Source organism: Salvelinus sp. IW2-2015, linkage group LG25, assembly GCF_002910315.2.
Source record: "Salvelinus sp. IW2-2015 linkage group LG25, ASM291031v2, whole genome shotgun sequence".
Lineage (NCBI taxonomy): Eukaryota > Metazoa > Chordata > Actinopteri > Salmoniformes > Salmonidae > Salvelinus > Salvelinus sp. IW2-2015.
The window spans coordinates 21,550,268-21,562,409 of NC_036865.1; the positions used below are offsets into that span (position 1 = coordinate 21,550,268).

Here is a 12,142-nt window from a genome sequence, read left to right on the forward strand (position 1 = left end):
CATTGACCTCATCCCGTCAATAGAGCATGCCTGGTCGTTCTTTAAAAGTAATTTCCTCACCACCTTAATTAAGCATGCACCTTTCGAAAAATGTAGAACTAAGAACAGATATAGCCCTTGGTTCACTCCAGACCTGACTGCCCTTGACCAGCACAAAAACATCCTGTGGCGGACTGCAATAGCATCGAATAGTCCCCGCGATATGCAACTGTTCAGGGAAGTCAGGAACCAATACACGCAGTCAGTCAGGAAAGCAAAGCTAGCTTTTTCAAACAGAAATTTGCATCCTGTAGCTTTAACTACAAAATATTTTGGGACACTGTAAAGTCCATGGAGAACAAGAGCACCTCCTCCCAGCTGCCCACTGCACTGAGGCTAGGNAAAGAGGTAGAGGGAGGGAGAAAAAGAGGTAGAGGGAGGGAGAAAAAGAGGCAGAGGGAGGGAGAAAAAGAGGCAGAGGGAGGGAGAAAAAGAGGTAGAGGGAGGGAGAAAAAGAGGTAGAGAGAGGGATATGAAAGAGAAAGACGAGAAGGAGATGGGGAGAGACAGAAGAAAGAGAGAGAGAGGTTAAGGATGGAGAGCCTGGAATCTAAGCTAAGAATTCTCTCTATTCTCCATACCATGTTGAGGGCCAGTCAGTATGAAAACATGTTATTCATTTCACAACATACAGTACATCATATATATTTGATCAAAGTAATGTTTATGTGAAATCTTAAATCAAACCGTTGGGCAAATTGCTATAATTACAGTGAAAGTGCCGACCTCAGCCAACACTAACCCATAAAACCAAGACAGGCCAGAGTCATTAAACTAAGGTACTTATTAGATTTTTACAAATGTCTGTGTATGAGTTATTTCATAATGGGCAATAATGTCTCAAAAGTTTTACCTGTAATAAATTGTTAATTAGCCGGTAACACCTGCTATGATCTATCACACAGTGAACATTTACTTGAGTAACCGAGGGAGACCGCCAGGATTCAAATCCTGAAAAACTTGTTGCTGTACTCTGAAAATGCACTTTAATTCAAATCCTCTTTTACAGGCTGACTGGGACAAAAAAATTATGAATTGCTTGGATGAAAAGAAAACTGATTATTGTAGCCATGGAGAGCATAAACTCCTTCCTGTTGCCTCTGCATCTTAAAACATCAAAGGTGAGCTTTATTATTAAGAACAGTGTTAATATTCAAAGAGCAGAAACATGCTACTTAAACACCCTAAAACCATCGAGAGAGATCCTCGAGCTCCATTCAATTAATAACACCAGTCAAATACTTGCTCCTGCATATCCTTCTCAGTTCTGACAGCACAATCAGTGGAAAAGCCAACATRTGTGGTGGGCATTTAAACAGGAAGTGTGACTCTTGACAAAATAAATACAAAAAGTTAGGTTGGGATCACAGAAATCTCAGTGTTGGCCCTATATCCAATGGATCATGTGTGGACTGACTCGTCAGTAAATAAGCTAAGACACGTGTTCAATGTGTTTGGCTTCAGATCATCATGGGGTAATAGAAGTTCCACTGTCATGKCGATTCCTTAGGCATTCGACTTGGAAAAAAGACATTCCTCAAGACAGAACTTTATGAAGGACAACGTTCAAAACAACACACCGTTTTAAACCGAGGCGTTTCCCTTACCTTCTCCTGTAGCTGGTACTTCTGCAGCTCGTCCAGTATAAAGTCCACCTGCTTGGGGGTGGTGAGGGAGGCTATGTTCCCGTCCAGGTTCTTACAGTAGTGCTGGGCATTGTCATAGCTCTCCCTGCTGGAGTTGATCCTCAGGCATGCCTCCCCTACATGGTGCCAGCCTTCTCCACAGAGCTGAGCTGTGGACAGAGCAGTACTTTAGACCCAGGCTTCTGACTGTACTGGGCCACACAAATGAATAGTGCATAGATCTGCTCCTGGCCTCAAGACCCCTCATATCAACTGGATTTGATATGCAACTCACAGCACACTGATATATCRTTAATTAGAACTGGGTGGTTCGAGCCCTGAATGCTGATTGGCTGACCACGGGTATGACAGCACATTTATTTTTACTGCTCTAATTACGTTGATAACTAGCTTATAATAGCAATAAGGCACCTCGGGGGTTTGTGGTATATTGGCCATATACTGGCCATATACCACAGCCCCTCATGCCTTATTGCTTAAATATAAAAGTGAGGTTGACTGACAAGTATTTCCTGGTGTGAAATCAGGCAATGTCAGTCAGTTGAGAAAAAGATAGAGAATGATGGACTATTCTTCAAAGAGGAGTGCATCGACCACCCTACAGGAATACACAAGTATGTGTCTGTCCAGCACCAGCATATAGACACGTCAAACAGTGGGAGGAACTACATGGACGCCTGACGAGACCTTTATTAAAACAACAATTTGCAGAGATTAAAAGGAAAAACAACTCCAGTTTCATCACAACAATTGTTCTGCTTATTTCGGAGACTTGCGCTGATTACATTCATAGTTTGGATAATGGATACCATCATATGCTTTTCATCAGACTGAGAAAGAATCTCTTTTTTCCATAAAAGGCTATTGAAAAGATGACTAACTACAGAGCAGTAGTGAAGAATTCAAACACTTGGCTAGAGTTACAGTCTTTAGAACAATACACAGATCAACATTGCAGCACTATTGTGCTAATCACTCATAACTTTACATTGAAGCCAAAGGTCAGGCTCAATTTGCAATTCACACACACACACACANTTCGTTCTGTTAGGTGACCTAAACTGGGATATGCTTAACACCCCAGCAGTTCTACAATCTAAGCTAGATGCCCTCAATCTCACACAAATTATCAAAGAACCCACCAGGTACAACCCTAAATCTGTAAACATGGGCACCCTCATATTATCCTGACCAACTTGCCCTCCAAATACACCTCTGCTGTGTTCAATCAGGATCTCAGCGATCACTGCCTCATTGCCTGCATCCGCTATGGGTCCGCGGTCAAACGACCACCCCTCATCACTGTCAAACGCTCCCTAAAACACTTCTGCGAGCAGGCCTTTCTAATCGACCTGGCCCGGGTATCCTGGAAGGACATTGACCTCATCCCGTCAATAGAGCATGCCTGGTCGTTCTTTAAAAGTAATTTCCTCACCACCTTAATTAAGCATGCACCTTTCGAAAAATGTAGAACTAAGAACAGATATAGCCCTTGGTTCACTCCAGACCTGACTGCCCTTGACCAGCACAAAAACATCCTGTGGCGGACTGCAATAGCATCGAATAGTCCCCGCGATATGCAACTGTTCAGGGAAGTCAGGAACCAATACACGCAGTCAGTCAGGAAAGCAAAGCTAGCTTTTTCAAACAGAAATTTGCATCCTGTAGCTTTAACTACAAAATATTTTGGGACACTGTAAAGTCCATGGAGAACAAGAGCACCTCCTCCCAGCTGCCCACTGCACTGAGGCTAGGTAACACGGTCACCATCGATAAATCCACGATAATCAAACATTTCAATAAGCATTTCTCTACTGCTGGCCATGCTGTCCTCCTGGCTACCCCAACCCCGGCCAGGAACCAGGAACGCTCAATCCTTCCATCAGTTCTCAGACTGTCCGCAATAGGCTGAGAGGCTGGCCTGAGGGCTTGTAGGCCTGTTGTAAGGCAGGTCCTCACCAGACATCACTGGCAACAAAGTCGCCTATGGGCACAAACCCACCGTCGCTGGACCTCTTCACTGACGAGTCGCGGTTTTGTCTCACCAGGGGTGATGGTCAGATTCGCATTTATCGTCGAAGAAATGAGCGTTACACCGAGGCCTGTACTCTGGAGCGAGATCGATTTGGAGGTGGAGGGTCCGTCTGGTCTGGGCGGTGTGTCACTGGATCATCGGACTGAGCTTGTTGTCATTGCAGGCAATCTCAACTCTGTGCGTTACAGGGAAGACATCCTCCTTCCCTCACATGGTACCCTTCCTGCAGGCTCATCCTGACATGACCCTCCAGCATGACAATGCCACAAGCCATACTGCTGGATCTGTGCGTGATTTCCTGCAAGACAGGAATGTCAGTGTTCTGCCATGGCCAGCGAAGAGCCCGGATCTCAATCCTATTGAGCACGTCTGGGACCTGTTGGATTGGAGGGTGAGGGCTAGGGCCATTCCTCCCAGAAATGTCCGGGAACTTGCAAGTGCCTTGGTGGGGTAACATCTCACAGCAAGCAGTACTTAATGCAGCTGGTGGCCACAACAGATACTGACTGTTACTTTTGATTTTGACTCCCCCCTTTGTTCAGGGACACATTATTCAATTTATGTTAGTCACATATCTGTGGAACTTGTTCAGTTTATGTCTCAGTTGTTGAATCTTATGTTCAGACAAATTTTTGCACATGTTAAGTTTGCTGAAAATAAACGCAGTTGACAGTGAGAGGACGTTTCTTTTTTTGTTGAGTTTAGAAACGTGAGAACCGCAATACGCATCGTATCAGCACCTAAGTACTGTGATAATATCCTATTGTGAGTCCCAGGCAAGTCCCAGCCCTAGTTAATAATGCATCAAACATTGACACAAGTTCTCCAATCAAACTTGATTATAGCTGTCAAACAGGTAGTCAGCTGAGTTCTTGCTTGTTTGGAGATTTTGGAAGACATTTGTGTGTGTGTGTGTTCTTTCTCACCAGGGATGGCATGGCACTCCTGTTGCTGGAGCTCCCATTGACAGTTGAGGTTGAGGGAGCAACTCTTACAGTTGACCAGCTTGCTGCAGATCTGTTCATTCCTCACATGGCATTTGGTGAAGTTCCTCACAGACTGGGAAGAAAGAATACAAGTAACAAACGTCAACATTGTTATTATTATAGTGAATTTGCTTCACAGTATTGAGGTAATGTAAAGCTGCAATTTGTGCTTTGGCAGAACAGAAAAGGATGGTTTGACATTAATAGCAAAGCCCCTGCAACAGTATGGAATACCCACATGTCCCATCCTCTTGGCCCCTTGCTTCCACACAGAGAGCTGGTGATCAGACAGCATGGAAGGGGGAGGGGCCAGGGACAGAGGACCTCTATGCTGCTGCGCTAGCTCCAGGGTCAGCTACAGACACACATAGAGGAGACAGCAGGGGCAAGCATTAGGCTAACTGACACTGTTAGCCAAGCAGGGGAGATAATGACTTGGCTACAACAACAGTTAAGTGGTGACGTATGAGAAGGCAAGCTTTAGGCTACCTGACTATTCATGCTGTGTCATTTATTGACTAGTTTAGCTGTGATTGTGCCGTCTCACTTCCGCCCCCTGTAGGCAGACTCACCACAGTGCAGTTGTTGGAGGCAGAGATGCACTTCTTGTCTTCACACCACTGGCAGCCGTTGGTGTTGGCAGTGCAGCTGACGCAGTCGGAGAACCTGTAGCATCTCTCGGCTGCACTGTCTGGGGGGGGGGGGGCGACCACACACAGTTTAACAACGGAAGTTAGTCTCCATACAGACAGTTTTACAAGGGAACAGAGTTGGAGAACCTAGTCAGCAAGAGAGTTCATGTTCAAGATCAGTGGTGACCGTAGCAGAACAGAGACTGGGCCGAGGCAGGGAATCTTGAGGACAGTCAGAGAAACAATACTAGTAAACAGCATAGTGACTCAATCAAGAAATAAAATAGGTTTGACACGCAAATGTCCCCTGCAATACCACCTTATCAGCAAGAAAACAGAAAGGTAGATGGGTCTAGCTCTATGCCTATCATTTCTAGTGGCCCTGTAGAGCCACTTACCCTGCATGCCAGCAGCCAACTACAAATGACTGACTGAACGATTAGACAAGGACAGAGGATAAACAGTGTGATAATCTGTCATCAATTAAAACGTCATTTCATTAATCACCGGTCCAATTCATCAGTGATAACGCTCTAAAACCGCCCTGTAATTAACACAATACATGTGTTTCCGTGTCAGTGTATTTTCAGCATAATGGTAATTGCCTCCGAATGGAATAATTGTGTTGGTTCTGACCTTTTGTTCCCACAATTATGTAYACAGGCTTTAAGAGAAATCAAAAAAGTATTATTGCTTTCCTGGAGGATGATGATTCATACAGTACAAGAGATAGGTAAGGAACCAGAGAGTTTTATGTGAAATGTGATTTGGCTTCATCATGGACGGCTCAACTATAGAGCATGTATCCATTAGTCAGGTAAGAGAGAACGGTGCTGGGATGTGTAGCATCCATTTTACGGGCTCCTGACCAATTATGTTATTTTGTGTATTTATTTTTGGACATAATGTTTCTGCCATTGTTTCCTATGACCGAAAAGAGCACCTGGAAATCAGAATAGAGATTTGGATGAAGAATTCGACTTCAATGAAACCACGGCGACGAGTAAATAAACCTTGTCTACCCTCTGTTCCACTGGCGAACGTACAATYACTGGAGAACAAACTGGACGAGATCCATTCGAGACAATCCTATCAACTGGACGTGAAGATCTGTCATATCCTGTGCTTCAGAGTCGTGGCTGAACGGGGACTTGGTTGATATAAATCTAGCTGTTTTTCTATGCATCCGCAGGACAGAACCACAGCGTCTCGTAAACTCAAAGGCAGGTGTGTGACTCTTTGTTAACAAAGTCTGGTGCAAGATCTCTAATATTTAGGAAGTTTCGAGGTTCTGCTCACCTGAGGTAGAATACCTCATAATAAGCTGTAGATTACACTGACCACAAATAAACACAAAATGTAAAGTKTTGGTCCCATGTTTCATGAGCTGAAATAAGACCACAGAATTTTTCCATATGCACAATAATCATATTTCTCTCAAATGTTGTGCAAAAATGTGTTTACATCCCTGTTAGTGAGCATTTCTCCATTGCCAATGTAACAGTATAACTTTACGTCCGTCCCCTCGCCCCGACCCGGGCGCGAACCAGGGACCCTCTGCACACATCAACAACAGTCACCCACGAAGCATCGTTACCCATCGCTCTTAGTCTATGCCCCTCTAACATTGCTCGTCCATATAATTATATATTCTCAATTCCATTCATTTACTTAGATTTGTGTGCATTGGGTACATGTTGTGAAATGGTTAGATATTACTTGTTAGATATTGCTGCACTGTCGGAACTAAGGTTGCACATTTTGGGGAATATTCAGAGGTGGAAACTTTCCATGGGAATTAACGGGAAAATATGTGAATTAACGGACATATATGCAAATTAATATMATTTAAATGTAGATGTTTTTTACATTGGATATATTTACCATAACATACGGAGACAGAAACATAAACATTTTACATTATCATAAGTRAACAATTGCAAATAATTAAATCATTCCAATAGAAATGAAAATTTTAAAAAATGTACGAAATTGAACTAAATGAATTAAATGAGTTGACTCTTCACATGGGATGAWTTCACTGAACAACAAAAGGGAACATTGAATGATCCCCAATGATCCATCGCATCTCCCAAAAACGTTTTCAACATTCATCTGTAAAATGATAGTCTAGAAACTAAAGCTTTGGTTGTCTTCCTCTCAGGGTTCCATGTCTTCTCCGTGGACCTCCTCAATGTCCACCTATTGAACATCAGACTCTGAGCCCTCATTTTCACTGTCACTTTCCAACMTTGGTGAGGAAGACTCGTTGTCAGGCTCAAAAAGCCTCAAATTTGCCCAGATGGCCACCAATTTTTCAACCCTTGTATTGGTCAGYCTGTTGCGTGCTTTGGTGTGTGTGTTCCCAAACAAGGACCAGTTGCGTTCTGAGGCGGCTGATGTTGGTGGGATTTGGTTATATTAAAAATGGCACCGAAAGAAATGGCAGCAGTTTTACGGGCGCCCAACCAATTGTGCTATTATGTGTTTTTTTTCACGTTATTTGTAACTTATTTTGTACATAATGTTTCTGCAACCGTATCTTACGGCAAAAAAGAGCTTCTGGATATCAGGACAGCGATCACTCACCTCGGATTAGACAAAGATTGTTTCTACAACAAAGACGACGCACAAGACATTCTCCAAACACCCCACAGGACCGACATCCCCGGTATTTACAAGAGGAAACGACGCAGGTACAGAGGACAAAGAGCCGGATGCCTGGTCAGGACCCGGCGAAGGCGACTGGAAAGTGCCGTTACCATCAATACTACTCGCCAACGTGGAATCATTGGACCAATAAATTAGACGAGGTACGATCACAAATATCCTACCAACGGGACATCAAAAACTGTAATATCCTATATTTCACGGAATCGTGGCTGAATGACGACATGGCTATTCAGCAGAGGGATATACACTGCACCGGAAGATAGTACAGCACAATCCGTAAGACGAGGGGGGGGGGGGGGTCTGTGCATATTTGTAAACAACAGCTGGTGCACGAATCTAAGGAAGTCTTTAGATTGTGCTCGCCTGAATGATATATTGTTAAATTGCAGGCCACACTACTTGCCTAGTGAGTTTTCAGCTATACTTTTCGTGGCTGTTTATTTACCACCACAGACAGATGCTGCACTAAGACCGCACTCAGTCAGCTGTTAATAGGAAATAAGCAAACAGGAAACCGCTCACCAGAGGCGGCGCTCCTAGTGGCCGGAGACTTTAATGCAGGGAAACTTAAATCAGTTCTACCAAATCTCTATGCAACATGTTAAATGTGCAACCAGAGCGGAAACACAATTCTAGATCACTAGATCAAGCTGTTCCAGACGACTGTGTGATAAGGCAATCCGTAGCCGACGTAAAATAAGACCTTTAAACAGGTCAACATACACAAGGCTGCGGGGCAAGATGGATCAGGACGTGTGCTTGGGCATGTGCTGACAACTGGCAGGTGTCTTCACTGAATTTTCAACATGTCCTGATTGAGTCTGTATACCAACATGTTTTCAAGCAGACCGCCATAGTCCTGTGCCCAAGAACACAAAGGCAACCTGCCTAAATGACTACAGACCGTAGCACTTCACGTCTGTAGCCATGAAGTACTTTGAAAGGTTGGTATGGGCTCACATCAACACATTATCCCAGAAACCCTAGCCCCACTCCAATTTGGATACCGCCCAAACAGATCCACAGATGAATGCAATCTCTATTGCACTCCACACTGCCTTTCCCACCTGGACAAAAGGAAACCTACATGAGACTGCTATTTATTGACTACAGCTCAGCACCCATAGTACCTCAAAGCTCACACTAAACTGAGGAATCCTGGGACTAAACACCTCCTCTGCAACTGGATCCTGGACTTCCTGACGGGCATGACGAGAATGGTCCAAACACACCAAGACAGTCGTGAAAGGGCACGACAAAGCCTATTCCCCCTCGGAAACTAAAAAGATTTGACATGGGTCCTGAGATCCTCAAAAGGTTCTACGCTGCAACATCGAGAGCATCCTGACTGGTTGCATCACTGCCCTGGTACGGCAAACTGGTCGGCCTCCGACCACAAGGCACTACAGAGGGTGGCGTACGGCCCAGTAACATCACTGGGGCTTAAGCTGCCTGCCCATCCCAGGACCTCTATACCAGGCGGTGTCAGAGGAAGGCCCTAAAAATTGTCAAAGACCCCAGCCTCCCCAGTCATAGACTGTTCTCTCTACTACCGGATGGCAAGCGGTACCGGAGTGCCAAGTCTAGACAAAAAGGCTTCTCAAGTTTTTACCCCCAGCTATAAGACTCCTGAACAGGTAATCAAATGGCTACCTGGACTATTTGCATTGTGTGCCCCCAACCCCCTCAAACCTCTTTTTACGCTGCTGCTACTCTCTGTTTATCATATATGCATAGTCACTTTAACTATACATTCATGTACATACTACCTCAATTGGGCCGAACAACCAGTGCTCCCGCACATTGGCTAACCGGGCTATCTGCATTGTGTCCCGCCATCCACCACCCGCCAACCCCTCTTTTACGCTACTGCTACTCTATGTTCATCATATATGCATAGTCACTTTAACCATATCTACATGTACATACTACCTAAATCAGCATGACTAACCGGTGTCTGTATGTAGTCTCGCTACTTTTATAGCCTTGCTACTGTATATAGCCTGTCTTTTTACTGTTGTTTTATTTCTTTACTTACCGATTGTTCACCTAACACCTTTTTTGCACTATTGGTAAGTAAGTAAGCATTTCACTGTAAGGTCTACACCTGTTGTATTTGGCGCACGTGACAAATAAACTTTGATTTGATTTGATGATGGAGGCAACAGGGGAAATAGCCTCAAATCCACAAAGTCCTTTCCACCAGCTGGCTGATGAGATATGTTGGCACGACTGCCATATTGCATCTCCATCCCAAAGCCCTTGCTTGGAAGTGTACTTCACCAGACTGCCAAKAAYCTTGCCCTCATCCAGGACAAGGTGGCGAGACACAGTAGYGATGACACCATAAGCCTTGTTGATCTCTGCACCAGACAGGATGCTCTAGCCAGCATACTTGGGGCCCAACATGTACGMTGCAGTGTGTATGGGCTTCAGGCAGAAGTCTTCATGCTTTATGATGCATTTCAGAACTGCAGTTTCCTCTGCTTGGAGCAAAAGTGAGGTGGGCAGGGCAGTATGGATTTCTTCTCTTACATCTGCAAGCAGAGTCTGAACATCAGAATGGCATTCCCTCCCTCAATCTGTGCAATGGCTACTGCTATAGGTTTCAGGAGTTTCAGACTGCTTACCACTCTCTCCCAAAATATATAATCCAGGAGGATCCTCTTGATGGGCATGTCCATATCGGCAGACAGATTCCTTGGAGAGACTCCTTCCCCTTCAGGAGACTGTCAAACATGATGACAACAYCACCCCAACGGGTGTTGCTGGGCAGCTTCAATGTGGTGCTCTTATTCTTCTCACTTTGCTTGGTGAGGTAGATTGCTGCTATAACTTGATGACCCTTCACATACCTAACCATTTCCCTGGCTCTCTTGAAGAGTGTATCCATTGTTTTTAGTGCCATGATGTCCTTGAGGAGCAGATTCAATGCATGAGCAGCAAACCCAATGGGTGTGATGTGAGGGTAGGACTCCTCCACAGACCAAGCAGCCTTCATGTTCGCAGCATTGTCTGTCACCAGTGCAAATACCTCCTGTGGTCAAAGGTCATTGATGACTGCCTTCAGCTCATCTGCAATGCAGAGACCGGTGTGTCTGTTGTCCCTTGTATCTGTGCTCTTGTAGAATACTGGTTGAGGGGTGGAGATGATGTAGTTAATTATTCCTTGCCCACGAACATTCGACCACCCATCAGAGATGATTGCAATACAGTCTGCTTTCTCTATGATTTGCTTGACCTTCACTTGAACTCTGTTGAACTCTGCATCCAGMAAAAKAGTAGATAAAGCATGKCTGGTYGGAGGGGTGTATGCTGGGCAAAGAACATTCAGAAATCTMTTCCATTACACATTGCCTGTGAGCATCAGAGGTGAAYCAGTTGCATSCACAGCTCGAGCAAGACATTCATCAGCATTTCTCTGACTACATTCCTCCATTGAGKGATTCCAGGAGGACCATGAGCTGTTGTATCAATAAGGTGTCTGATTCRTCRTTTTCACGTCGAATAGTARTAGAGGGACTTTTGTCAGAGGTTGYTTGTTGGGGGCACTGAGTGAACTTCATGCACTTGGCCAGATGACTCTGMATCTTTGTTGCATTCATCACATAAGATTKTGCACAGYATTTGCAAATGTACACAGCTTTTCCTTCTACATTAGCTGCAGTGAAATGTCTCCACACATCAGATAGTGCCCGTGGCATTTTCCTGTAAAGATTAGAAAAATAAATTGTAAAAAATAAATAAAAAATACAATTCCTTGCACAGATAAATGGTAGAAAAAACTAACTAGCAGAAATTGTTAATAAGTTAGAAATTATTTAAACACACTTTGCTATAGGCTACTACTATTCACCCCACCCAGCATTGTAATCAAAACTTACCAGAAAGCATGTAGTCCTTGGATCAGACAGTGTAGTAGTGTGGGCTCAATAGCATCTCATTAGTGTGCAAGATCTTGAGAATCAGCTGTACATGTGATAGAAGAGTGCACTGTACATGTGATGGAAGAATGCACTGTGCATGCACAGGGTTGCAATTCCATTGAATTGGGGATAGTTTAACCAAAATATGTCACAAGACCTAGAATTGCCTTTGTGTATCCCACAAAAAAGGTTCACTGTTGTAAGC

The 12,142-nt window shown here is 44.3% G+C and overlaps 1 protein-coding gene across 2 annotated transcripts in view; it reads right to left on the reverse strand.

Moving 5' to 3' along the window:
- Positions 1-1,574: 1,574 nt before the first annotated feature.
- LOC111951590 (attractin-like protein 1) overlaps positions 1,575-12,142 on the reverse strand; it is a 91,887-nt gene continuing 81,319 nt past the window's right edge. The window contains exons 13-16 of one of the 2 annotated variants that reach the window (XM_023969757.3): positions 5,279-5,397; positions 4,945-5,061; positions 4,647-4,779; positions 1,575-1,834 (exon numbers count right to left, since the gene is read on the reverse strand). In XM_023969757.3, the coding sequence (XP_023825525.2) occupies positions 1,590-1,834; positions 4,647-4,779; positions 4,945-5,061; positions 5,279-5,397 (614 nt within the window). In that variant the 3' untranslated portion in view covers positions 1,575-1,589. The remainder of the gene's footprint in view (positions 1,835-4,646; positions 4,780-4,944; positions 5,062-5,278; positions 5,398-12,142) is intronic. The other variant, XM_070434986.1, reaches the window with a different exon arrangement.